Source organism: Gallinula chloropus (assembly GCF_964237585.1).
Source record: "Gallinula chloropus genome assembly, chromosome: 29".
NCBI classification, from domain to species: Eukaryota; Metazoa; Chordata; class Aves; order Gruiformes; family Rallidae; genus Gallinula; species Gallinula chloropus.
The window spans coordinates 587,111-612,460 of NC_140114.1; the positions used below are offsets into that span (position 1 = coordinate 587,111).

At 56.0% G+C, this 25,350-nt stretch overlaps 1 protein-coding gene across 1 annotated transcript; it reads left to right on the forward strand.

Moving 5' to 3' along the window:
* Positions 1 to 402: 402 nt before the first annotated feature.
* SMG5 (SMG5 nonsense mediated mRNA decay factor) lies at positions 403 to 24,278 on the forward strand (the record flags this gene model as incomplete). The annotated part of the gene is made up of 22 exons (XM_084276889.1): positions 403 to 479; positions 5,984 to 6,082; positions 6,725 to 6,848; positions 7,408 to 7,564; positions 9,606 to 9,695; positions 10,333 to 10,422; positions 11,256 to 11,334; positions 11,856 to 11,981; positions 12,934 to 13,002; positions 13,825 to 14,030; positions 14,154 to 14,291; positions 15,449 to 16,147; positions 17,150 to 17,319; positions 17,568 to 17,643; positions 18,617 to 18,792; positions 19,410 to 19,568; positions 20,194 to 20,253; positions 20,823 to 20,982; positions 21,301 to 21,391; positions 21,990 to 22,064; positions 22,345 to 22,483; positions 23,081 to 24,278. 22 exons carry the CDS (start codon positions 403 to 405, stop codon positions 23,162 to 23,164), a joined length of 3,144 nt encoding a protein of 1,047 aa, XP_084133015.1. The 3' UTR covers positions 23,165 to 24,278.
* Between the last annotated feature and the right edge of the window lie 1,072 nt (positions 24,279 to 25,350).

A 25,350-nucleotide genomic window follows, 5' to 3' on the forward strand; every position in this document is an offset into this window, starting at 1 on the left:
GCTGCTGCCCCCGCCTGGCCGCGGCGCGGCCCGTACGGCTCCCTGCGAGTGAAGCCGCTCCGGCCGCCATGTTTGCCAGCACCAAGTACTGGCGCGGCGGCCGGGCGGGGCGGGGCGAGGGCGCGGCTCTCGCGAGGGGAGGCCGGGCGGCCGCCATGTTGCCAGCAGGAGGTGCTGGCGCGGCGAGCGGGTCAAACCTCGCGAGGTGAGGCCGGCCCCGCCGCCGCCATGTTTGTTTCGCCCGCCCGCTCTCGCCGGCGGTCTCGCGAGAGCGGGCGCGGGGCAGGGGGCAGCCGCGCAGCCATGGCGGCCGCGGGGGGCCGGGGGCGGCGGCGGGGCCGCTGCTGCCGCCGCTGCTGAGCGCGGCGGGGCCGGGACGGGCCTCGCCCTGCCGCGGGCGCCATGAGCCAGGGCGGCGGGGCCGCCGGCGAGAGCGGCGAGCCGGAGGCCAAGGTGCTGCACACCAAGCGGCTGTACCGGTGAGCGGGGGGCGCGGCCGGGGCGGGCGGCGGGGCCGGGGGCGGCGGAGGGGGGGAGGGGGGGCGGGCCCGGGGAGGCTGAGGGGCGCCTGGGGGAGGGGCTGGGGGCTGTGGGAGACCGAGGGGGGGATAGGAGAGGGGGGATCCGGGGGAGATGGGGGGTGGCAGGGGGAAGGGGGCCGGGGGTGACAGGGGGAAGGGGGCTGGGGGAGGTCGGGGGTGGCAGGGGAAAGGGGGCTGGGGGGACCCCGAGGAGCTTGGGGAGTGCCCAGGTGAAGGGGGCTGGGGCGGTCGGGTTGAGGGGATGGGGATGGGGATGGGGATGGGGAGGGGATGGGATGGGATGGGGGGGCAGCCAGGGAAGGTGAAGGGGGGTGGGGGTCCGGATGGAGACGTTGGGGCTGAGGGGGCACGGGGGGTTCTGGGGGCAGGGGATGGGAGGGGGATGTGGGGCAGGTTGGGGGCAAACGGGAGGAATCCCAGGGGAATGGGGCTGGGGGCGTTCGGGGGGCTGGGGGGAGGGGATGATGGGACAAGCGGTGCTAAGGGAGAGCAGAAGGGGAGGGGGCTGAGGGGAGGGGGCTGTGGGTCCCGGAGGAGATGGGTGACAGGGGGATGGGGGTACTGCTGAGAAAGGGGTCTGAGGGACACGGGTTGAGCCAGAGGGGGGTGATGGAGCTGTGGGGGGTTCAGGTGGGAAGGGGGCAGATGGGGATAAGAGTGGGATGGGGGAAGGGGCTGGGCCAGGCCCCTTCCCTGCTCTGCAGAGGCCAGGGCTGTTCTGGCTGCACATCCTCCCACCCAGGCACCCCTGGACTCCTCTCTCTCTGCTCTGTGCGCTGGGGATGCTGCCTGGAGACAAGGGTCAGGAAGCAGCTCAGGGAGCAGGGCTGAAGTGCCAGCCCAGCAGCACTGGGGGGCCTGGCCCCTGCTCTGTGGGTTCCCAGAAACCTCCCCTTCTCCCAGTGTCTCACCAGTACAGTTGGCTTCACACTGGGGTTTCAGCAGCGACAGATTCAGGGATGAGCAGGGGGATGAAGGCAAGAGGTGGATTTTCAGGCTGGGGTCTGTTTCCCCCTCCCTGGGGACACTGGCCGGGTCCTGTCACCTCCCCTCAGGCAGGACAAGGCTCTGCTCTGGCTGGGGAGCCGGGCAGGGTCCCTGCCCACAAGCCCAGGGCAGGGTGGGTGAGTGAGTGGTGGCTCCTGGGGTGTGTTGTGCTGGCTGTGAGCACGTCCCCTGCGCTGTGGAGTTCATGAGGGTCGTGTCTTGCTCCTTCTGTGGGGCCAGTGGTGGGACGTGATGCTGTGGGGTACCTGCAGTGGGCTGTGTCTGTGTGGGGAGTGTCCCCAGGGCCCTGGAGCCTCCTGTCTGCTGCCACAGGGAGATCACCCCTCTGGTGTTAGGGCTGCCTTGCCACATCCAGGAGTTGAACTCCTGTAGCTCCTTTCCTGCTGGCGCCTGGGGTGTAGCAGATGGGATGAGTGCTTGGAAAATGGGATGTGTTTTGGTTAATCACAGGGTCACAGGGGTTGGAAGGGACCTCCAGAGCCCATGGGGTCCAACCCCCTGCCAGAGCAGGGTCCCTGGGACAGGGCACACAGGTCGGTGTCCAGATGGGGCTGGAATCTCTCCAGAGAAGGAGACTCCACACCCCCTGGGCAGCCTGTCCCAGGGCTCCCTCACCCTCACCGGGGAAAAGTTCTTCCCCAGATTGGTGGGGAACTCCCTGTGCTCCAACTTGAGCCCATCGCCCCTTGTCCTGTCCCCACAGACACTGAGCAGAGGCTGCCCATGTCCCCTGGGTCCCACCCTTCAGCTATTGATCCCCATTGCTCAGATCCCCTCTCAGTCTCTTCTCTCCAGGCTGAACAGCCCCAGCTCCCTCAGCCTTTCCTCCCAGGGGAGATGCTCCAGGCCCTTCAGCATCTCTGTCCCTCCTCTGGACTCCTCTTAAACCTCCTTCAAGGTGGCTGAAGATGTGTTTTGGTCCCTGGTGGGATGTGTGGGCTGCTCAGCTCCCCTCACAAGCTCCCTCACTGGAGCTCCTAGGCAGACATCCCTTGGCCAGACGTGGGGCTGGAGATGAGGTTGTCATCACTGTTCCAAACTCTTCCTCTTCAGTCTTCCTGGGTTCTTAGTCCCCAGGTGTCACCCCAGAGCGGTGCAGCCCCTTACCCTGGGTGCTGTTGCACAAGGTATGTTCTAGCACAGGGTGACCAGGTTGATTTTACAGGTTTCTCCTCTGGATTCTGGGTAACCAGGAGCTCCTGGGCTTGGTGTTACTGTTCCTGTCTGCCAGCCTTGCCCTGGGCAGTGGGATTTGTGTCCTGACACGTGCCAGAATACAAATGACTGGCTGCAGTTCCTTCCCCTTACTCCTCAGAGTGGGGCTCTTAGCAGAGGAGTAAAGAAAGAATAGAGGGAGGAGAAATACCCTCCCCACTGTCTTGTCCCTGCTGGAATGTTGGTGGCACAGGAGGAGAGTGATGGGTTGGTGTCTGTTGGACCATTTCCACCCTGCCTGGCACGATGTGCTCTGCCTGATGCTTTTAATAGCCTGGCATCTGATTTGCCTCCTCTCTGGTTCTGAAGTGCTGTCTGAAAGCAATGTCTAAACCCAGCAGGTAGAAAGATGGGGTTTGGGACAAAATTTGGCCTCTTAACTGCAAAGGAGAGGACAGCCCATGGTTCCAAGGCACCCAAGCACCACTGCTGGAGGCATCTTAACCCCTGCGTGCTCTGAAGTGCCTCTGCTGCTGTGTTCCAACACTTTTTGAAGTGAAGTTGCCTCCTGTCCCTGTTTGGCCTCACTGTGCACACAGGATCCTTGCAGGACATCCCTGGCCAGCAGAGTTCTTCACTCTCTGCAGAGAGGTGGGCGATGGTCTCTGCAGCCAGGGGACAGGAGATGGGACAAGGGGCAATGGGCTCAAGCTGCCCCAGGGCAGGGTCAGCTCAGCTGGGAGGGCAAAGTTCTTCCCTGGCAGAGTTGTGGGGCTGTGGCACAGGCTGCCCAGGGAGGGGCTGAGTCCCCTTCCCTGGGGGTGTTTAGCCCACATCCTGACAGCCAAACCCTCCTGCTTTCAACGACTCTGCATTTCCTTATGAATCCACAAAAAGTAGCAGCAGCACCTGGTGTCCCCCTGCACCTCTGGCTGTCACAGCTCAGAGTCACTGCAAGGAAACGTTTCCCTGCTCCACACTCAGGCAGCTGCTCACTCACATTCCTTATCTGCTGGTACTCTTGGCAGCCACATCGCTGCCTGGTGCCTTCAGACTTGGGAAGAAGGTTCTGGAAGGTGTTTTTTTGGAGTAATCCCTGTCACTTCATGGGTGTCCAGCTGCAGGGTGCCTCTCTGACACTGCTGAGCTTGGGGTGGCTCTTGGATGAGGCTTTGTGACTCTTTATTTTGTTTTCTTTGGCACGTGGGCTACTGAGCAGCAGGAGGGTCTGGACCACCTGCCCGTGGAGGAATCAGGACTGAGTGAGCATCAGGAGAAGCTGGTGTGGAGCCTTTGGTTGCAGCTTGACGTGCACGTGAGGAGTTGAGCTCGGGGCTCCCTGGGTGTGACATCCCAGCCAGAGGGCTGACTGTGCCCCTTGGGTCCAGGTGCTGACTGCTTGTGGTCCCTGGGAAGTCATCTCCCACCTTGAGGTGCCAGTAACACACCAGCTTGGGGTAGACACACAGTGCCTGTGGCTCAGGCAGCTCTCCTCAGGGGAGGGAGCTCTCCACCTGCTTTGGGAGTAGAGGGTGGTAGTTCCCCTGTCCTTCTCCCCAGGAATCCACCAGGTCAGCAGTTCCCCTTTCTTCTGGTCGCCCTCCTGCCTGGGAAGATGTGTTCCCTGGGAGCTGGTTCCCTCTCAGCTGCACCGTGCTGGCAGGACAGCAGCTGCAGGGTGTGGAGAGGATCTGGACCTGTCTGGTGGGCTTGTTTGGTGTCCTGTCCCCCTGGTGTGCTCTGGGCTTGGATGGTGCTTTGTACTCTCTGCCTTTTCCTTGTAGGTGTTTCACTCTCCTGCCTTCCTGCTGTTGAGGGTGTGGGGCTGTTGGAGGTGGCTGAGGACCTCAGGCCACCTGAGAAAGGTGCTAGTGAGCAGCAGGAGCTGGGGAGACCAGGCTCAGGAGCAGACTCTGGGTGTGACTCCTGGTCTCTAATGGGGTTTCTTCAGGATTATTTAGGAAGAGGTTGGTTCAGCTCAGTGATGGGGAGGGGATTGTCCCTCTCTGCTCTGCCCCAGCTGGAGTCCTGTGCCCAGAGCTGGGGCCCAACACCAGGAAGATGTGGGGCTGGTGGAGAGGGGTCAGAGGAGCCACGGGGATGCTCAGAGGGCTGGAGCAGCTCCCCATGGAGAGAGGCTGAGGGAGCTGGGCTGGGTCAGCCTGGAGAAGAGAAGGCTGTGGGGGGACCTCACTGCAGCCTCCCTGGGCAACCTTGTGTAGCTCCAGGGCTGGAGGTTGGTGTCCCTGCCTGTGGCAGGGAGTTGGAGCTCTGGGACCCTTGGGGTCCCTCCCAACCCAGGCCAGTCTGTGTTTCCATGATTCTATGGACCTCACATACAGGCTTAGAAAGGCAGAGGTTTAGAGGAGATCTCCCTTGGTGTGAAGGTTTTAATGTGGCCAGCTGATTTTTGCTTTGTTGAGCTGTCCATGAGGCATTGATGAGGGTCCTGTCAGCACAAACACTTCCCTAAATCCCTGGGTTTCCTTCACTGCCAGGCTCTGCCATTGGAGTCGGATTTATTCCCTGCTACAGACTTGGGAGCACTTCAGGTTTGGACACACCGAGTGGCATTTCTCCTCCAGGATGAGAGTCCTGGGCAGTGGTTCACAGGAGGATGTCTTTGCCTGACTCAGAGGGTTGAAGGTTGCCTGGTCTGTCTTTTATCTGACTTCTCAGTCTTGTAAGAAGTGACCTGCTTTAGGCTGGTTCTGGAGACCTCTCACCTGCCATGGAGAGGTTCTTCAGAGCTTTAATCAATGAATCACCATAACAAAGACTGGGAACCTTTGCCAAATGGAAACGATGGGAAAACAAGGAAGCAGGAAGGTGTTTGAGTCTTACCCTGCCAAAACATACATGTTAGAAATCACCAAGTGTCTTTATTCACAGAGTTTGAGATGTTTAGATTAACCTCAGAGGACGTGTTTAATTGCTAACGTGTCCAGAGGCATTTCTATGGCTGACCATAGAAATGTGTGACCTTTCTTGACCAGACAGGCAGTAGTTGTGATTTTTAACAGATGATTTGTAGCAAAATCATTACAGTGTACATTACTCTGGGGTTTTTTTCCCTTCTTTCCATAAGCTTTTTAAGATAGAGGGCAGGAAGGAAATCAATTAATGGTGTAATGTGGCTTGCTAATGATGGGATTAACCAGGCTAGTCTGGTTTCTGCACAGACATCCCAGATCTCAGTGAAATAATCCCAGGTAACCTGCTGTTCTGGAGCTGTTCTGGAGCTGTTCTGGAGCTGTTCTTTCTGATTCCTGTTGCAGAGCAGTGGTAGAGGCTGTGCACCGACTGGATCTCATCCTTGGGAACAAGGCAGCCTATCAAGAAGTCTTCAAACCAGAGAACATCAGCTTGAGGAACAAGTAAGTTGGGCAGGACACTGGGTTTGGGTTGGTTGGGGTTTTTTCATAGATGGCTGGGGAAAATCCAGGTGGAGCAAAGGCTGGAGGAGGTTCTGAACCTGCAGTTTCACAGGGTGCTTGGTTTGTAGTGTGCCTGTGGAACCTGGGATCCCTGCAGGTCTGTGAAGCAGAGGCTGGATTTCAGACCTCTGTTTGACCAGCACCTCACCACACAGCCCATGGCTGGAGGCTTTCCTGGCTTTTGTAATCCAAACAAGTTGTCTTTGCCTTGGCTGATGTCTTCCTTGTAATTATCTCTTTTAAAAACCCCAAAAAGCACAGGCCTGTGTGTGAAATCTTTGCTCAGGCTGAGAGGATGCCCAGCAGGGGCGATTTTCCTTCCTAATTTTGTCACCTTTCAAGACAACTTTTGATGCTGCTTCAATTTGGGAAGCTGCTGCTGGCCAGCTGAGCCAAGGTAGCTGGTTAGGTGTGTGGCTTCTCCAGATGCTCCTGTGGGCAAGTGATAGGAGCTCTGCCATCACCAGATGGCCCAGCTCATCCATCATAATGAATTCAGACTGGCCTCTCCCATGTTTGTGCCCTGGCAGCTGGATTTGAAGCTGCTGTAGCTAAAAGTGACTTCTTGGCTGTTGATCCCAGGCTGCGTGAGCTGTGTGTGAAGCTCATGTTCTTGCACCCAGTGGATTATGGAAGAAAAGCAGAAGAGTTACTCTGGAGGAAAGTTTACTATGAAGTTATCCAGCTCATTAAAACAAATAAAAAGGTAAGTGTGTGGCTCTGGCATGGGGGGGTCTCTGGCTGGGCAGGGGGTGGGTTAAAAGCTGTGTTCGTTGTGGTGTGGACAGGGGGACAAGGAGCCAGGGACTCCTGAAGTCAGTGACCTGATGTATTCTGGTCTAGCTGTGGGGCAGGTGAGCTGTAATGATCTGCTGAGGCAGCTGGCAGGCCACAGGGTATTTCCAAATACCCACAGGATATCCCATAATCTGCCTGATTTTTGTCCAGAGGAGACACATCTCCACGTGGAAAAAAGGTCTTAAGAGTCTTTGTCAGTGGGGTTGATCCCAGGAAAATACAACCCTCAGACTTGTGTGTTCTGATGCCCTGGGCTCTCATGGTGGTCTGGACGTACCCAAGGTGCTGTAACCACACACCTTGATTTGATTTACTACTTGTTGCAGCAAGTCTTTCCCCTCCACAGTGAATCCCACTGGGTACAGCTCAGCTACTCAGTGTCTTGCTTCCTCTTTGGCAGAGCTTGGGTGGCTGGCCTGAACCAGCACCCAGGCTGCTGTGAGGTGTCCTCCTCTTCCTCCCTGCAGCACATCCACAGCAGGAGCACCCTGGAGTGCGCGTACCGCACGCACCTGGTCGCTGGCATCGGGTTCTACCAGCACCTCCTGCTCTACATCCAGTCCCACTACCAGCTGGAGCTGCAGGGTTGCATCGACTGGACGCACGTCACAGACCCTCTGATAGGTCAGTGCTCTGGGTGCTGGGCTTGTGGGTGAGGCTGGACTCCCACACAGGTGGCTTTTCCTTCTGCTGGGCCCTCTTTGCTGCAGCGTTCAAGGGATTATCTGTTGCCCTTGGGCTGGAGGAATCCCAGACACAGACACGACTGGGAGAAGAACTCCTGGGGAGCAGCCCTGAGGAGAAGGACCTGGGGGTCGTGGGGGATGAGGAACTCAACATGAGCTGGGTGGCTCCTGCAGCTGGGAAGGGCGATGGGATCCTGGGCTCCATCAGCAGAGGGGTGGCAGCAGGGACAGGGAGGGGATTGTCCCTCTCTGCTCTGCCCTCCCCAGCTGGAGTCCTGTGTCCAGAGCTGGGGCCCAACACAAGGAAGATGTGGGGCTGTTGGAGAGGGGTCAGAGGAGCCCCGGGGATGCTCAGAGGAACCTGGCTGCTGAGAACCCCGTGTGTGCTGTGATGTAGGGTGGACACAACTGGGTGGTTGTAGAAATGGGGGCAAGAGGATTCAAAGGGCAAGAGGAAGGGGGAGGACAGGCCCAGCAGTGTACATGGCCACAGGTATGTGTTGTGTAGGGCAACTCATACAATGCCTGAAAGCAGGAACCCTTCCTCACCGCTCCCTCAAGCCTCCAGCTTTCACTTCCACCCTTTTAAACCCAGCCAGGGGGGAAGTGACTCAGCCTGGAGGTTGGACTGGTCAGTAAATGTGTTGCTTTTGCCTCCTGGTCTCTGCCTGAGCCGGGGCAGCGCTGGCTGGGGAGGTGGGAAGCAGCATGGACTTGCCAGCCACAGCCCCTCCCAGGAACTGAGTCAGGTTTGATGGCTTAGGTTGGTTCAGATCAGCTGCCTGGAGCCTTCCCTAGTTGCCTTTGACACTTTTCACTGGCTGAACTATATTTTTTTTTTTCCTTTTTGAAAAATGTTTCACTTCTCTCTCCCCTGAGTTCAGAACTGACTGGGCTGGTTCAGTGTGAAGGGACCTACAGCAACCAGCTAGAGGAACTCCTTGACCAAGTCAGAGCTGACCAAGAGTTAAAGCATTTTATTAAGGGCATTTTCCAAAGGCTTGGGGCATTGACCACTTCTCTGGGAAGCCCTTTCCAGTATTTGACCAGGCTCTCAGGAATAATCACTTCCCAATGTCCAGTGTGGCTCTGAACCATTCCCATGCATCTTATCCCTGGATCCCAGGGAGAAGAGACCAGCATCCCCTCCTTCATATCCCCTCCTTGGAAAGCTGCAGAGCTGCTGCCCACAGAAGATGCCTTCCATCCCTGCCACCAGCGTGGGGCCCTGCTCTGGACACCACAGCAGTTCTGCCCAGAGGCAGTTCTCCCTAACTGACTGTAGCTGCTCTGGCTGAAACACAAGTTTTCCCAATTTCTCCTTGTTTTACTGCCCTTCCTCCCCTTTTGGTTGCCCACTCCTACCTCTGGATCTCAGTCTTGAGCCAGGGAGCTTGTTGCTGTGGTTGATGTTGGGGGGGGTGTGTCCATGTCAGACTCTGCTTCCAGGTGCAGGTGTGCTCAGACTCTGCTCTGGCTTCCCAGGGACTTTGCACCAGCTCCCATCCAAAGGCCTCATTAGCCATGCTGACGAAGTGAGCCTCTCAACAGGCCTCATTAGCTTGTACTCAGCACTATGCTAACGTGATCCCATGGCTTGTAGACAGGAGTTGGCCTTTGTCCTCTCATCTGAGTGCAGATGGAGCCAGCTCTGTGGCATCCCTTGGGGGCTGAGCCTGAGTGAGACCCTCCAGTGACCATTAGGGATGTGCTGCCCCTGGTCATCGGGGCGTTGAAGGGGACCTGGGTGAGCATCAGTGTCTACACATCTTCTTTTACTCTCCACATTTGGACAACAGGAACAAACCAGTGCTGGTGGTGGATTAAGATGCCACCAGTGGTACCCAACAGTGTGCCACTATGGTCCTTGTTTCCATCTGGTGAAGCACTGGGTGCCTCATCAGGGGGCAGGAGCCCCTCAAACACCTTCCCAGCAGCCCTGACCTAACACTGTGTCTGACTTCATGTTCCTCATGTAGGCTGCAAGAAACCTGTGTCTGCATCAGAGAAGGAGATGGAGTGGGCACAGATGGCATGTCACAGATGTCTGGTCTATCTGGGAGATCTAGGTAAGAACAGCATCATCTTCAGGCCTTTAACATATTAGAAAGCTGGTGTCTTCACAGTGCTGACTGAGCCCATCGTTAGGCACCAGCCGTGGTTAATCACAGGTGCTGGTTTCCCTTGGACATGCATTTCAAGGACTTAATAACCACAGGCTGGGGATGAGCTGCTGGAGAGGAGCTCTGAGGAGAAGGACCTGGGGGTCCTGGTGGGTGACAGGGTGCCCATGAGCCAGCAGTGTGCCCTTGGGGCTGAGAGAGACAATGGGATCCTGGGGGCATCAGGAGGAGTGTGGGCAGCAGGTGACAGGAGGGGATCCTCCCCCTCTGCTCTGCCCTGCTCAGGCCCCACTGGAGTGTTGTGTCCAGTGCTGGGCTCCCTGGGATCAACCAGCCAGGGATCTCCTGGAGAGAGTCCAGAGGAGGGACAGGGATGCTGGTGAGGGAGCCCTGGGACAGGCTGCCCAGGGGGTGTGGAGTCTCCTTCTCTGGAGAGATTCCAGCCCCATCTGGACACCGCCCTGTGTGCCCTGTCCCAGGGACCCTGCTCTGGCAGGGGGTTGGACTGATGGGCTCTGGAGGTCCCTTCCCACCCCAGTGTCCCTTCCAGTGGCCTGGTTTCTGAGGTGTGGTTTCCTTCCAGCTCGCTATCAGAATGAACTGGCAGGTGTGGACACGGAGCTGCTGGCTGAGCGGTTTTACTATCAGGCCCTTTCTGTGGCACCACAAATTGGTGAGTGATGAGTTGCCAGGAGTATTTAGTCACTAAAGTCATGTTGCCACAACCTAAGAGCAATACTCTGCTGGTCAGGTTTATAACCTGCTGCTGAGACAGGAGGGGGGTTATCCTCTGGTTAAAATCACTTCCTTCTCTTGCTGGCAAGCCAAAGAGTTAAAGGTAACGTGCTCTTTGCCAGTGAGCACACCTTACTCACCTCATAACCTCTGAGAAGCTCAGACTTCCAGGAATGTGATAAAGTTGTGCTGGTCTGGAAGACCCAGCTGCCTGTTGCCAGCAGCAGAGTGTTTCTTTCTGGTCATTCCCTCTTTTTGCCCCTCAGAAACCCATCACGTGCTGCTTTGTCCTTCCAGTGAGTTCTCTGTGGTGTGAGAACACATTGTGGCAGAAGCTGAGGGCCTCTCTTGCTTTCAAAAGTGTGTAGCTCCAGAAGAACATCCTCTCTGTGCTGCCTCTGCAGAGTGCTCAGAGTTGTTTGACAGGCTGATCCCAAGTACCAGGGTGAGGTAGAACATCTGACACGGTGATGTGTGTCAGCAGGGACACTGAGTCAAGGCCTCATTCATGTGGAGGAGATGGCATTGTTTGCTGGCAGGAAGGTGGGGAGGATATCAAAGCACTGTGCAACAGGAAGAGGGAAACAAAACCAACTGGGTAGCAAAAGGCTTGAGTTGGCCAGACCTTTGTACTGCACCCTGAGTTGGGGCTTCTTCCCCCCTGTGTGGAAACGTGGAGGGAGAGAAAGCATCTGTTTGCTAGCAGGGCTGTTGGAGAATGCTGATGCCTTTGAAGAATGCTAATGCCTTTGCCCCTCTGCTTGGTGCCAGGCATGCCCTTTAACCAGCTGGGGACACTGGCAGGGAGCAAGTACTACAATGTGGAAGCTACCTATTGCTATTTACGCTGGTGAGTACCTGGACTTTCTGGACAGGGGATCAGTGCACTGTGGTGGCTGGTGCCAGGGTTTCTTTTTTCCTCCTTCACTTTGGACATGTGACTGCTGGTTTCAGTGGGTAAGTGTGAGGGGACAAGGAGGAGATGGGTCTGTTCCAGCCTTGAGCAGGGCTGATAAGAAAGAGGCTCAGTTAAACCAGCCATCGTGCTGGTCACTAAACTGCACATGAAGGGCAGGGATTTGTCTGAGCCCCTCTGTGCTCCAGAGCCAGGTTTGAGGGGGAGTGGAGGTGCAGTCAGCCACCCCACACAGTGAGGTGGGTGGAATTGCACCCCTGTGAAGCCAGGTAAGTGCTGCAGTGGAGCTTTGCTCCAGCTGGAAGTGGGGTTTGTAGCCCAGGTGGGAAGTAAGTAGCCCAGCATGCTCAAACAAGAGCTTAAGCACCTGTCTTCATGCTTAAGATGCCTGAATAACTTTCTGGGGAATGAAAACCTTGTGGCAAAGTACAGTTTGTTCTGTTTTGGTGTCTCAGCATCCAGTCTGAAGTGTCCTTTGAAGGTGCCTATGGGAACCTGAAGCGGTTGTATGACAAAGCAGCCAAAATGTATCACCAGCTGAAGAAATGTGAAACCAGGAAGCTGTCTCCAAGCAAGAAAAGGTAAGAAGGAAAAGAGGAGGAGAAGGGTGCAGGCTGAGGGTTGGCAATGCCACCAGTGTCCTCCTCTGGGCTGAGAGAGGGGGTCTTGTTGTGGTTTAACCCAGCAGGCAGCTAAAACAAGCAGGCAGTGGGATGGGGGAGGGAATTGGGAAGAGAGTAAAGCTCATGGGTTGTAATAACAGGACAGGAAAGGGAAATGATAAAGGGTAATGCTAGGAGAATATACAAAGCAGGTGATGCACAGCACAGTTGGTCACCAACTGCTGGTTCCCTCCCCAGCCATCTCCTCCCAGTGTAGATACTGAGTGTGATGTGTGGTCTGGAATGGCCAGCCTGGGTCAGCTCTCCTGGCTGTGTCCCCTCCCAGCTCCAGGTACAGCTCCTGCAAAAGGCTTGTGCCTCCTTGCTGGCAGTGCCTGGGAAGCTGGAAAGTCCTTGATTTAACTGGGAACACTGCTTTGCAGCATCTAAACATCAGTGTGTTCCCAGCGTTACCCTCCCCCTAAATCCAAGGTGCAGCTCGGTGCCAGCTGAAAGCAGGAGCCTCCCTGGGGAGGTGGGAGCTGGTACAGGGTCCATTCAAGGCACTTACTGGTCTGGAACTTTGAGAGCCCCAGACTAGATGCCATTCTCAGTCTCTCAGGTCATAATTCCAGGAGGAAAGGTAGATGCTGGTGTGGAGTTTGAGATGAGGGACCTTCTCGCTCTCCCCTGGTGCTTGTGCCTGTGGGTGAGGCTTGAGGCATGCTGCTGCAGCTGGCAGTGTGTACCCACTTCATCAGACAGTGGTTTACCACTTCCCACAGTGGTTTGGACTCGATGATCTTGAAGGTCTTTTCCAACCTTGTGATTCTGTGACCACTGAGACCCGATTTGCCTGTTACCAGAGCTCTGGTAGCCCAGCCCAGCTCTGTGATGATGCTTTACTGTGTTTTCCTCTCAATCTTTCTAGAGGCAAAGACATCAAGAGGCTGCTGGTGAGCTTCATGTACCTGCAGAGTCTTTTGCAGCCAAAGAGCAGGTGAGGTTCTGCAGCTGACACCTCTGTTGACAGCTTGCAGCAGCACCATTCCCATTTGGAAGAGACTGTTCCCTGTAGGGTCACAGTGCCTGTGCTGAGGCTTCCCAGGGCTGCTGCTGGCACTGTAGGAGAACATTGTCTTCAGGGGAGGCTGAACTGCCAAACCATTAACAGCCCTGAGTTCCTGGCTGAGCACATGGTGAAGTCGTGAGCCTCAGCTCAGCTGTACTGTGCAGCTTGGGGGTTTTCCTGCCTTCTTCAGTCATGAAATGCTTTTTCCTGGCAAGTGCTGGATTTGGGTTGATGGGACAGCAGAGGGTCAGTGTCTGCACACGTGCAGGGCAGCTCATGGTGCTGGGAAATCCATACAGACACCTTGTTCCAAGAAATAGGATCACCTGTTAGTGATGGAAACAATGGAGAGCTATAAGTGGAGAGGTTCCTACAGCTCTCTGATTATTTTATTTTATTTTATTTTATTTTATTTTATTTTATTTTATTTTATTTTATTTTATTTTATTTTATTTTATTTTATTTTTATTTTATTTTTATTTTTATTTTATTTTATTTTTATTTTATTTTATTTTTATTTTTATTTTATTTTTCCCCTCTTGGATTTCCCCTGTCTCTGCTGCAGGGGTTTCAGGTGCTGGTAAATGAACCTCTTCCCACTTGTAACAGAGCAGGTGTTTTAAAGCAGCTTACACACAGGCTGGTGCTCCATCCCCATCCTGGCTGGTGCTGGGGGGTTGGTGCAGGTTCCACACAGACTCTGCCAAGAGTCTTCAGCAATAATTCTCAGGTCTGTTTCCTCTCGTTCAGCTCTCTGGATTCTGAGCTGACATCCCTCTGCCAGTCTGTGCTGGAGGATTTCAACCTGTGCTTGTTCTACCTGCCCTCTCCCAACCTGAGCTCCACCAGTGAGGATGAAGAAGAGTATGAGAACGGCTACTCCTTCCTCCCTGACCTGCTCATCTTCCGCATGGTGATCATCTGCCTTATGAGCGTTCACAGCCTCAAGAGGGCAGGTAACCAGTGCTTACTCAGCCAGCTGCACACGTAGTGGTGAATACTCAGCAGGCCAGTGAAGCTGGAGAGGAGCTGGGCTCGGTGGGGAGTCTCCTCCCCATCGCTCTGCTCTCCTCTTGCAGGTTCCAAGCAGTACAGCGCAGCCATCGCCTTCACGCTCGCCCTCTTCTCCCACCTCATCAACCACGTCAATATTCGCCTGCAGGCAGAGCTGGAGGAAGGGGAGAACCCAGTCCCAGCCTTCCAGAGTGATGGCACAGGTAAGAGAGCAGCAGCAGGAGAAGCTGCATCTCCCAGTTGCCTGTTTGTAGGACTTTCTTTTTGTTCCTTTTTTGGTTTCCCTCCCGAAGTCTCCTGGGCACGGGTTTGGTACCGTAGTGCCTGGGGGGTGTGAGAGGGGTCTGGCTCTCTGACTGCTGAGCTGAAAGCCCCAAAGGGGGGTGATCTGCCAAGGCAGTCCTCACTGTACTGTTCTCTGTGAGTTTCAGAACCAGAACAGGATGAAAATGGAGGGTCTCTGGTGGGAGGGGGGCTGGGGCTGGTCAGTCTGGGAGGGCGCAGAGGGGATCTGATCCACGCTCATCAATCCCTAAAGGGGGTCAAGGGGAGGGGGCCAGGCTCTTCTCAGGCTGCCCAGCGACAGGACAAGGGGCAACGGGCACAGACTGGAGCACAGGAAGGTCGGTGCCCTCAGGAGGAGAAACTTCTTCCCTCTGTGGGTGCTGGAGCCCTGGGCCAGGCTGCCCGGAGCGGGTGGGGAGTCTCCTTCTGCGGAGAGATGCCGGAGCCGCCTGGACACCGGCCTGTGCCACCCGCTGAGGGGATGCTGCTCTGCCAGGGGGTGGGCTGGGGGTCTCCAGAGGCTCCTGCCAGCCCCAGCCAGTCTGGGGTTCTGGGATTCCAAGGGATCCTGTTGAGCAGACAACAGAACTGCTGAATCTTTCTCCCACAGTCTGTAACGTTTCACAGGGCTCAAAAGCAGCAGTGGAGGACAACTCCTTTGCAGGGGGTTTGGAGCTGTTGGGGTGCTGCTGCAGAGGCTGTGAGCCTGTTGACCAAGGAACTGACTAGGTCAGCTCAGCCTAGTGCCTGGGTGGAGTGGCTGGTTTAATCAAGCTGACTGGCACGTTCCCTGCCCCTGCTCACTTGGCCTTTAGGCTGTAAAAAGGGTTAAGACTCAGCTGTGCTGCTTTGGCCACGTTTGACACTGAAGCAGCACAGCGTGGGTGGGAGGACTCTAGATGGGACACATCTCTCTGGGTGCCTTTTATGAAGCAAATAATTCTTCAGGGTCCCCATTGCTCCTCCTCTGGTTGGAGACACCGGTGGAGGCGACGCTGCGGGTTCCCCCGGCGCGGGGCTGGCAGGGAGCTCGGGTGACCTTCTGACCTTGGGGTGTCACTTGGAATGCCTGCAGATGACCAGGAGCCACGGGAGCCCTTGAACTCCACGGAGAAGGAAGCTGAAGCTGACCTGGCCAACCACCAGCGCAGCGAGGAGCAGCGGAGGAGCGACTGCAAGAAGAGCAAGAAGTACTCCCGCCTCTCCTGCCTGCGGCGCCGGCGGCACCCCCAGAAGGTGGATGAGAGCGACCTGAGTGAGGGCTTTGACTCTGACTCCAGCCAGGGCTCCATCAAGGGCAGTGATGGCTCAGAGAGCGGGTCGGAGAAGAGCGATGAGGAAGCAGAAGCTGCTTTTGATGTGGAGACGGACTCTGACATGAACAGCCAGGAGTCCCGCTCTGACCTGGAGGACATGGAGGATGAGCCGGGTGAGGAGGGGAGCGGCCGCGGCAAAGGTGGGGCCAAAGAGGCCTTGAACTGTGTGGATGGTGGTGGACTGGGGGACTCCAAGAGCCAGAGCACCTCTAAAGTTGAGGCTCCAGATCCAGCAGTCAATGGGCCAGCTGCCCTGAGCACGAGCGACGCCAGCATAGCCAGTAACCTCCAGGCCATGTCCACCCAGCTGTTCCAGACCAAGCGCTGCTTCCGCTTGGCACCCACGTTCAGCAACATCCTCCTGAAACCCAGCAGTGAACCTCCCATCCTGAAGGATGGAATAGAAAGCAAACCCTGTGTCAATGGAGATCTGGAGAAGAGCAGCTTGGCAGAGCAAGGTAAGGAGCAGCGTGCTGATGCTGGTGCAGTTCCTGTGTAGGAGACTGCAAGCTGGAGCAGTGTGTTCACTAAAAGCCACCCCTTCTCGTGGTTCTCCTTCAGCCAGGCTTGGAGGAGCAGGTTGCCCAAGTTCTGGGCAGGTATTTTGGGTGTTTCCTTTCCTCCTGCTTCCTGACATCCAGGGATACATGTGCTGAGTAAAGGAAACACCCTGCAGCCAGCCAGGGACATCTGTTGCTCTGCTCAGCAGGCAGAGTGCTGAGCAGCTCTGATAACACAGAGGATAATTCTAGAAGGTGTTAGAAATGTGGATTATCTTCCTTCTTCCCATGTGAAATCTCTGTAGAGAGACACTTCCAGTCCAGGGAGTTCTCCAGGAGATGTCCAGAGCTGGGGCCACCAATACAAGAAAGATGTGGGGCTGTTGGAGAGGGGTCAGAGGAGCCACGGGAATGCTCAGAGGGCTGGAGCAGCACTGGAGCTGCAGCCTCCCCAGTGCCCAGTCCAGGGGCACAATCCCCTCCCCAGCCCTACTGGCCACCCTATCCCTGACACAAGCCAGGCTGCCCTTGGCTTTCCTGGCCCCTGGGCACACTGCTGGCTCCTGTTCATCCTGCAGCCACCCAGCACCCCCAGGTCCTTCTCTCCTGACAGCTCTCCAGCCAGTCTCCCCCAGCCTGGAGCTGCCTGGGGTGGTTGTGTCCCATGGGCAGCACTCTGCACTTGGCCTTGTTCAACCTCAGCCCATGGGTCCAGCCTGTTCAGATCCCTCTGAAGACCCTCCCCACCCTCAGGCAGATCAACACTTCCTCCCAGCTCAGTGTCATCTGCAAACTCACTGAGGGACCATCCAATCCCTTCATCAGTTGTAGCAACCTTCTCCCAAGGATGACACCAGTGATCCATGGTCTTACCAGCAGCACAGGGGACAGGGAGCTGGTTTTGTGAGGAGGCACTGAAAAGCTTCATCCTGCTGCCCTCCTTTCCCCTTGGTTTCCTAGATGATTTGTCTGACTCTGAGGAAAGCATTTCAAGTAACAAATCCTGCAGGAACGAGCGGTCCCTTCAGGAGAAGCTGGAGATTGTGACCAACGAAGGGCTGCTGCTCACTGTCAAGGTGTTCCTGGACTGGCTGAGGACCAACACCGACCTCATCATCATGTGTGCTCAGGTGGGAGCTCCTGCTTGGTGTTCTGCCCATGCTGCTCTGGGTTGGATATTGGGTTGGGTATCTCTCCAGCCCTGGACAGAAGGTGATGTTAAATACCCCACCAGCTGAGTTAAGATCACCTTGACTGAGGTGGTGTAGTGTTTCCTCTTCATAAAGCACCCTGAGATGTGTGAAAGGTGGGACAGCCTGGGTGGGCCTGGTTCCTGCATGCATCTGTCTTGATGTTTTCCATGGCTTTGTCCCTGCAGAGCTCCCAGAGCCTATGGAACAGGCTGTCTGTGCTCCTGAACCTCCTGCCTTCTGCTGCAGACCTGCAGGGATCAGGTACTGGAGGAGGAAGTGGTGATGTCACGTCGCAGCCAGCTGCTGGATCCCAGGGTGGGAGGTTTCCCAGTAGCACTTTGCCTGCAGACACGTCTCCATGGCTCATAAACACGTGGTGCTTGGGTGTTGAACCCTGTTCCAGTTCAGTCCTCTCCTGTAGCCCTCAGCTCTTTTCCTGGCTGGTGGCTTTGACCTGCTCCTGTCTGTGCCTGGGGAGTCCTTGTGTGGCCAACACCACTGAACTCCCTGTCAGGACCTGACCTGTCAGTGAGGGTGGGATTTGGAGAGGGGTCAGAGGAGCCCCAGGGATGCTCAGGGGCTGGAGCAGCTCCCCTATGGAGAGAGGCTGAGGGAGCTGGGATGGGGCAGCCTGGAGAAGAGAAGGCTGTGGGGGGACCTCACTGCAGCCCCCCAGTCCCTGAAGGGAGCAGAGGAACAGGAGGGGAATCAGCTTGTTAAAGGGTGGATAATGGCAGGACAAGGGGGATGGGGTGAAGCTGGAGGAGGGAAGGGGGAGAGGAGAGATTGGGGGGAAGTTCTGTCCAGAGAGAGTGGTGAGGGGCTGGAAGGGGCTGCCCAGAGAGGGGGTGGGTGCCCCATCCCTGGGGGTGTTCCAGGCCAGATTGGCTGGGGCCCTGGGCAACCTTGTGTAGCTCCAGGCCTGGAGGTTGGTGTCCCTGCCTGTGGCAGGGGGTTGGAGCTCTGGGACCCTTGGGGTCCCTCCCAACCCAGCCCAGGCTGGGGTTCTGTGATCGTCATGGTGATCATGGGAACTACTGAAGTGCTGAATGGTCACAGTGTGCCCTGTACCTGGGCCCAAAGGTCCCCATGGTTCATGAGGAGCACAGTTTGAACAGGGATGTTTGTCTGTTGGAGTGGAAGGGGGAAGCTGACCCTCCAAACCACAGGTTTTCTGGAGCACTGTGCTCCAGCCATCACCACCCATTGCTCTGCTCCCCTCCACCTTCTCCAGGGCTGGTCCTGTGTAACGAAGTCAAGGACATTCTGAGTGGTGCTGAGCTCCCAGACCTGAAAGCCAACTTGCTGCTTCCTGAAGATGTGGCCTTGAGAAACCTTCCCCCTCTGAAGAATGCCCACAAGAGGTTTAACTTTGAGCAGGACCGGCCCATTTTCTCAGCAGTGGAGGAGGTGAGTCAGGGTGAAGCCTGAAATCTCAGTGTCTCCAGAGGTGCAGCCTGTCTTAGCTCTGCAAACGAAGATCTTTCTTGCTAAAACAGACCCTAAACTGATCCAAACTGTTGAGTCAGAGGTGGGTTTGTGTTGTTGCTGGTCACTGTGGTCATCTCTTTGTCCGAAAGACTCGCTGTGCCTTCGCTTCCCTGCCTGGGGAGCACAAAGCTTTGCTGCCTGAAGGCTCCTGACCTCCCTGTCAGGGCAGAAGAGTCATTGTCTCTGCTCTCCCTTAATGAAAGGAGTTTGGTTGGAGCTGCAGGATGCTGCCTGCAACCCTCCTCTGGTGAGGAAGCAGAGATGGATGGGTGAGAGCCTGGTGATGTGCTCCTGATTTGGGGAACCCCAGCCTGTGAGCACTTCAGAGCTTTCTGTAGGTTTTCCCAGGCCTCTCCTGAGCTTTTTGTCCCCAAAACACAACTCCTTTGGGCTGTTTCTAACAGCAGTTCCTGCCTTTCCCAAGAGGATGAGCTGCAGGGTCACAGCTGGCTCTGGCAGGGACCCCCAGGGAGGTCAGACATGGTCCCCCAGGGGGTTCAGACGTGGCTGGTGATCTCCCCTCTGCTTCTCCACAGTCCATTGTCCGGATTTGCTGCATTAGGAGCTTTGGCCACTTCATCACCCACTTGCAAGGCAGCATCCTGCAGTTCAATGCTGAGCTTGGGATCTTCATCAGCATCGCTCAGTCAGAGCAGGACAACTTGCTGCACCAGGCCCAGGCCCAGTTCCACATGGTGAGTTGGGCTGATTCTCTGTCCTTTGCCCAAATCCCTTAAATCAAATCCTTCAAATTTGGCCTGAAATCTACCAATTTAGGCTGGATTCCTCCAAATGTGGGCTGAAATCTACTGATTTGGGCAGAAATCTGCCAATCTTGGCTAATTTCCTGCCAGTTTGACCTGAAAGCCTTCAAATTTGGCTTGCAATCTGCTGATTTTGGGCTGAAATCCTTCCAATTTGGCCTGAAATCTGCCCATTCAGGCAGAAATTTGCCCATTTGGGCTGATTTCCTGCCAGCTTGACCTGCAATCCTTCAATTTCAGGCTCAAATCCTTCAAATTTGCCCTCAGAATTACCAATTTGGGCTGATTTCCTGCCAGTTTGACTCAAAATCCTTCAAATTTGGCTTGAAATCTGCCCAATTTGGGCAGAAATTTGCCCATTTGGGCTGATTTCCTACCAGTTTGACCTGAGATCCTTCAATTTTGGGCTGCTTCCCTCAAAATTTGTAACTCTAAGCACAGATCCTTGGTGGGAGGTTGCTCTGTGGAGCTGCTCAGGTCTCCCTGCCTCCCTCCTCCTGCTGTCAGCCTGTGTGTGTCCTGCTAATTAATGTGGAAGTTCGTTTCTTGTGATTAGGCTGCAGAGGAAGCTCGTCGGAACAGGCTCATGAGGGACATGGCTCAGCTTCGACTGCAGGTAGGAGATGCTGGTCCCAGACTGAACCTGAGCATCACCCAGATGCTCCTTGAGCTCCTGACAGGTCTGGTGCTGGGGCTGCTTCCCTGGGGAGCCCGTGCAGTGCTCGCCACCCTCTCAGGGAAGAACCGTTTCCCAAGGTCCAGTCTGAGCTCGTCCCAGTGCAGCCTCATCCCGTTTCCTTGTGTGTCCTGTCCCTTGCCACCAGCAAGGGGACATCAGCACCTCCCCTCCACTGTCCCCTTTGACTGTGACCCCTCAGCCTTCATTTCTCCACGCTGAACGAGCTGAGGGACCTCCTGAGTCTCCCCCTGAACCTCTCCCTGCTCGTGGCTGCCTTCCTCTGGACACACTGCCAGTTTGCTGTCCTTCCATGGAGCTGACAGTGGTACTGACAGTGGGGCCACACCAGTGGAGAGTCACAGTCACCTCCCTCTGAGCACTGGCTGCATCCAGCCCTCTGCTTCCTGAGCTGGGAGGAGGTTTGGTGGGACCAGCTGGAGCTTCACAGGGCAAGTCTCAGCCTGTTTGATCACGGAAACGTGTGGTTGGTTGGTTTGTTTTTCCAGCTGGAGGTTTCTCAGCTGGAGGGGAGTCTCCAGCAGCCCAAAGCACAGTCAGCCATGTCCCCCTACCTTGTCCCGGACACCCAGGCCCTGTGCCAGCACCTGGCTGTGGTCAAGCAACTGGCCACCAGCGGGAGGTTCATCATCATCATCCCTCGAACAGGTACGGGCACTCACAGCCAAAAAACCAGCCTTGCCCCCCCCTCCTTCCCTCCCTGGGGGGAAACAACCCTGTCACCAAGGTGGTGGCTTCCTCCCTTGCTGCTGCTGTTCTTTACATCACCTGGAGCAGCTACAACACCGTTTCCACGTGTCACTTTTGGGGGGCCCATGAATCTTACCGCGGTGTATTCACCCTCCACATCATCTGCCTCCTGGGATAAGGAAGCCTTGACACATCTGGAGCACAGCTGTAAAGCCAGATGGTTTTGCTTTTTCTTTTTTCCTTTCTTTTTTCCTTTCTTTTCCCTCCCCCTGTTAGTGATTGATGGCTTGGACTTCCTGAAGAAGGAGAACCCAGGAGCTCGGGACAGCATCCGCTACCTGGAGACTGAGTTCAAAAAGGGAAACAGGTGAGAGGGGGAGGGATGGGATTTCTCTCCTCCTTTTGGGAGCTGGGTGTGTTTTGGGGTGGAGGGTGATGCCAGTGGCGGGATGTAGGGTTGGGGTCCCTCAGAGCAGAGTGAGGACCAGCCCAAAGGAAAGCCAGAGCTCAGGAGAGGGATGAGACTCAAAGACCAGAGGCTGAGAGGCAGATTCAGTGGGAGGGAAGGTGCTGAAGTAGCACAGCTGGCAGCTGGCTCTCCAGATGTGTTCTGCTCAGCCATGAAACAGGATCACAGCATCACAGGATTGTAGGGGTTGGAAGGGACCTCCAGAGCCCATGGGGTCCAACCCCCTGCCAGAGCAGGGTCCCTGGGACAGGGCACACAGGTCGGTGTCCAGACGGGGCTGGAATCTCTCCAGAGAAGGAGACTCCACACCCCCTGGGCAGCCTGTCCCAGGGCTCCCTCACCCTCACTGGGCAAAAGTTCTTCCCCAGATTGATGCAGGAAACAGGAGCCACTGAGGGAGTTTCATCTCTCTTGGTGTACAAACCTGCTGTGGAGCGTCACCTGCAGCCCAGGTGATGGGCTCTGGGTGAGCTCAGCCACTCTGATCTTTCCTTAGGTACATTCGTTGCCAGAAGGACGTTGGGAAGAGCTTTGAGAGGCATAAACTGAAGAGACAAGATTTAGATGCCTGGTAAGATGGGACAGCAGCTGCTGTTCCCAGCAGGAAGGAGGCTCTGGGGAGAGGCCTGTCCTGCAGTTTGCTTGGTTTTGGTGCTCTGAGGAGTTACAAAATTCCCTGGGGAGTGTGGAGGGGGCACCCACCTCTGCCTCTCACCCAGCACCAACCTCGTGGTGCTGAGAAAGGTCTCAGAAAAGCCCTCAGCAGGTGACAGAGTCCTGCTCACCACGTGTCCTGTGAGCAGGTTTCCCTCTGACCTTCCCCTCTCTCTTTCCTCCCATCTCTCTGCCAGGAACCTCTATAAAATCCTGGACAGCTGCAAACAACTGACTGTGTCCCAGGGGAGCGGGGAGGACGACACCACGGGGATGGTCACCATCATCACGGGCTTTCAGCTGGAGGACCCAAGTGTGTTCTCAGCACCCATGCAGGTCAGCAGGTCCCAAATTCAGCTTCCAAGTCATGTTTTCCCTTGAAAGCCCCTTGTTCTATCACGTCTGCTCAGGCCTCTGTCATGATCTAACCCTGTTTAACCACCACACTTGCTGTGGGGGGACCTCACTGCAGCCCCCCAGTCCCTGAAGGGAGCAGAGGAACAGGAGGGGAATGGGCTTGTTAAAGGGTGGATAATGGCAGGACAAGGGGATGGGGTGAAGCTGGAGGAGGGAAGGGGGAGAGGAGAGATTGGGGGGAAGTTCTTTGCAGAGAGAGTGGTGAGGGGCTGGAAGGGGCTGCCCAGAGAGGGGGTGGGTGCCCCGTCCCTGGGGGTGTCCAAGGCCAGGTTGGCTGGGGCCCTGGGCAACCTTGTGTAGCTCCAGGCCTGGAGGTTGGTGTCCCTGCCTGTGGCAGGGGGTTGGAGCTCTGGGACCCTTGGGGTCCCTCCCAACCCAGCCCAGTCTGGGGTTCCATGATTCTGTGAGGGACAATTGGCTCTCTTAACCATGCCAAAACTACCTGAGAACCTCTTCAGGCTGTGAAGGGTGCTCACCAAGAAGATCAACCCCCTTGTTCTGTCTCTCTGCTTGCAGTCTGCCATCCAGGCAGCTGCCAACGCCAGCGTAGAGATAAAGAACGTTCTGGAATTCTACAAGCAGTGGAAGGAGATGGGCTGATGTTCAGAAAGGCATCGGGTTGGTGAACCTTTCTCTCCCCCTCTCGGAACGTGCAGCGTCTGAACGAAGGAAACAAACCCGGGCGACACTTAGAAGAAGCAGCAGCAGCAGCAGCAACAAAATATATTTACCCCCCCAAAAAAACCCCAAAAAATGAAAAAAAATGAAAATAAGGAAAAAAGATGCCAAGTTTTGGGCAGGCACAGACACCCTCCACCTGTACCCCAGCAGACGGCTGCACATCTCCGACGGCGCCAGCTGCTCTGAGAAGAGAGAAGGCACCTCGGCCGCGGCCCCAGAGCTCTGCCCTTCCCCAGAGCTGGGCAAGAGACGGGCAGTCCTTCACCCCCCACCCTTCCTGCACCCCAGAACCCCTCCCCTGGAGCTTGCTTGGTCATCTGAAGTGGGTTGGGCAGCTTCTCCAGCGTGGACTTGTCTTCAAGTGGAACCAAACCAGCGCCGCAGCCCCGCCAGCCCTCCTAGCTTGGGAAAGAGGAAGATCTGGGAAGAGTTTGTTCTCTCTCCTTTTCCAGGAAAACAGATCTTTTTGGGTTGTTTTTTCCCCTCCCCTCCTTTGAGTTCATTTTTTTCCCCAAGAGGGTTGGTTCCTCCCCCCCATAACCCTTAGGGTTTTATATATAAATAATATGAAAAAGAAGCAGCAGAGTTCCTGGGGGCTCCTGGCTCCTGCAGGGTCAGAGAGGAGAGGAAACCTTCCTGCTGTGTAAAGGGGTTTTTGAGGGGGGAAAGCTCTTAATATAATTTTTTCCCTGTGAACAAGCATATTTATTTCCTTTCCCTGCCTCTGGAGCCAGGAGGGAGCAGCCCCCTGCCCTGCCCGGCTTGGGGCACATCCCCCCCTCTGCTGGGGAGCTGCTCTCCGGGGGGAGAAGGGGCCGTTCCTGCTGCCCAGGGGGACGCGCCGGGGGCTGGACTGACAGCGAGGGAGGCGAGAGGGCTGCGACCCTGCGGCAGCACCCGGCGCATCTTCTGCCTCCTCCTTCCTCTCCCTTTTCCTCTCCTTTTCCCCCTTCTCCCCTTTTCCTCTCCTTTTCCCCCTTCTCCCCTTTTCCTCTCCTTTTTCCCTTCCCCACCCCCTTTTCCCCTCCTTTTTTCCCCCTTTTTTTCCCCCTTTTCCCCCTTTTTCCTTCCCTTTTTTCCTTTCCCCTTTTCCCCCCTTTCCCCCCCTTTTCCCCCCTTTTTTCCTTTTTCCCCCTTTTTCCCCTTTTCCCCCTATTTCCCTTTTTCCCCTTTTATCCCCTTTTCCCCTTTTATCCCCTTTTCCCCTTTTATCCCCTTTTCCCCTTTTATCCCCTTTTCCCCTTTTTATCCCTTTTTCCCTTTTTATCCCTTTTTCCCTTTTTATCCCTTTTTCCCTTTTTATCTCCTTTTTCATCTCCTTTTCCCCTTTTTCCCTTTTCCCCCTCTTTTTTCCCTTTTTATCCCTTTTTCCCTTTTTATCCCTTTTTCCCCCTTTTCCCCTTTTTCCCCCTTTTCCCCTTTTTCCCCCTTTTCCCCTTTTTCCCCCTTTTCCCCTTTTTCCCCCTTTTCCCCTTTTTCCCCCTTTTCCCCTTTTTCCCCCTTTTCCCCTTTTTCCCCCTTTTCCCCTTTTTCCCCCTTTTCCCCTTTTTCCCCCTTTTCCCCTTTTTCCCCCTTTTCCCCTTTTTCCCCCTTTTCCCCTTTTTCCCCCTTTTCCCCTTTTTCCCCCTTTTCCCCTTTTTCCCCCTTTTCCCCTTTTTCCCCCTTTTCCCCTTTTTCCCCCTTTTCCCCTTTTTCCCCTTTTTTCCCTTTTCCCCCTTTTTTCCCTTTTCTTTTGCCCCCCTTTCCTCTCCTCCCCAGTGTCACCCTTGCAGTGAGGTGTGGAGGAGGCAGGAGGATCTCCAAGCCCTTCCCTCCCGCTGGCTGTTCCACCGCCGCGAGGGCCACAGGACCCCAGTGCCCCCTCCCCTCATCCCGTGGAGAACAGGAGCACAGCGACCGCCCCTGCCTGAGACTGGAGCTCACGACCCCCTGAGCATCCCCAGAGGAGGAGCTGCCGCTGCCTGGAAGAGCTTCAGTCCCCGTGTGACCTCTCCCACCTCCACCCTGGTGGCATCTGGAGCAGCCTGGGGCTGACACCCTGACACCCTGACGCTCGGCAGTGAAGAGCTGGGGTTGCTCCCGGCCGGCAGCCTCTTCGGTCCCAT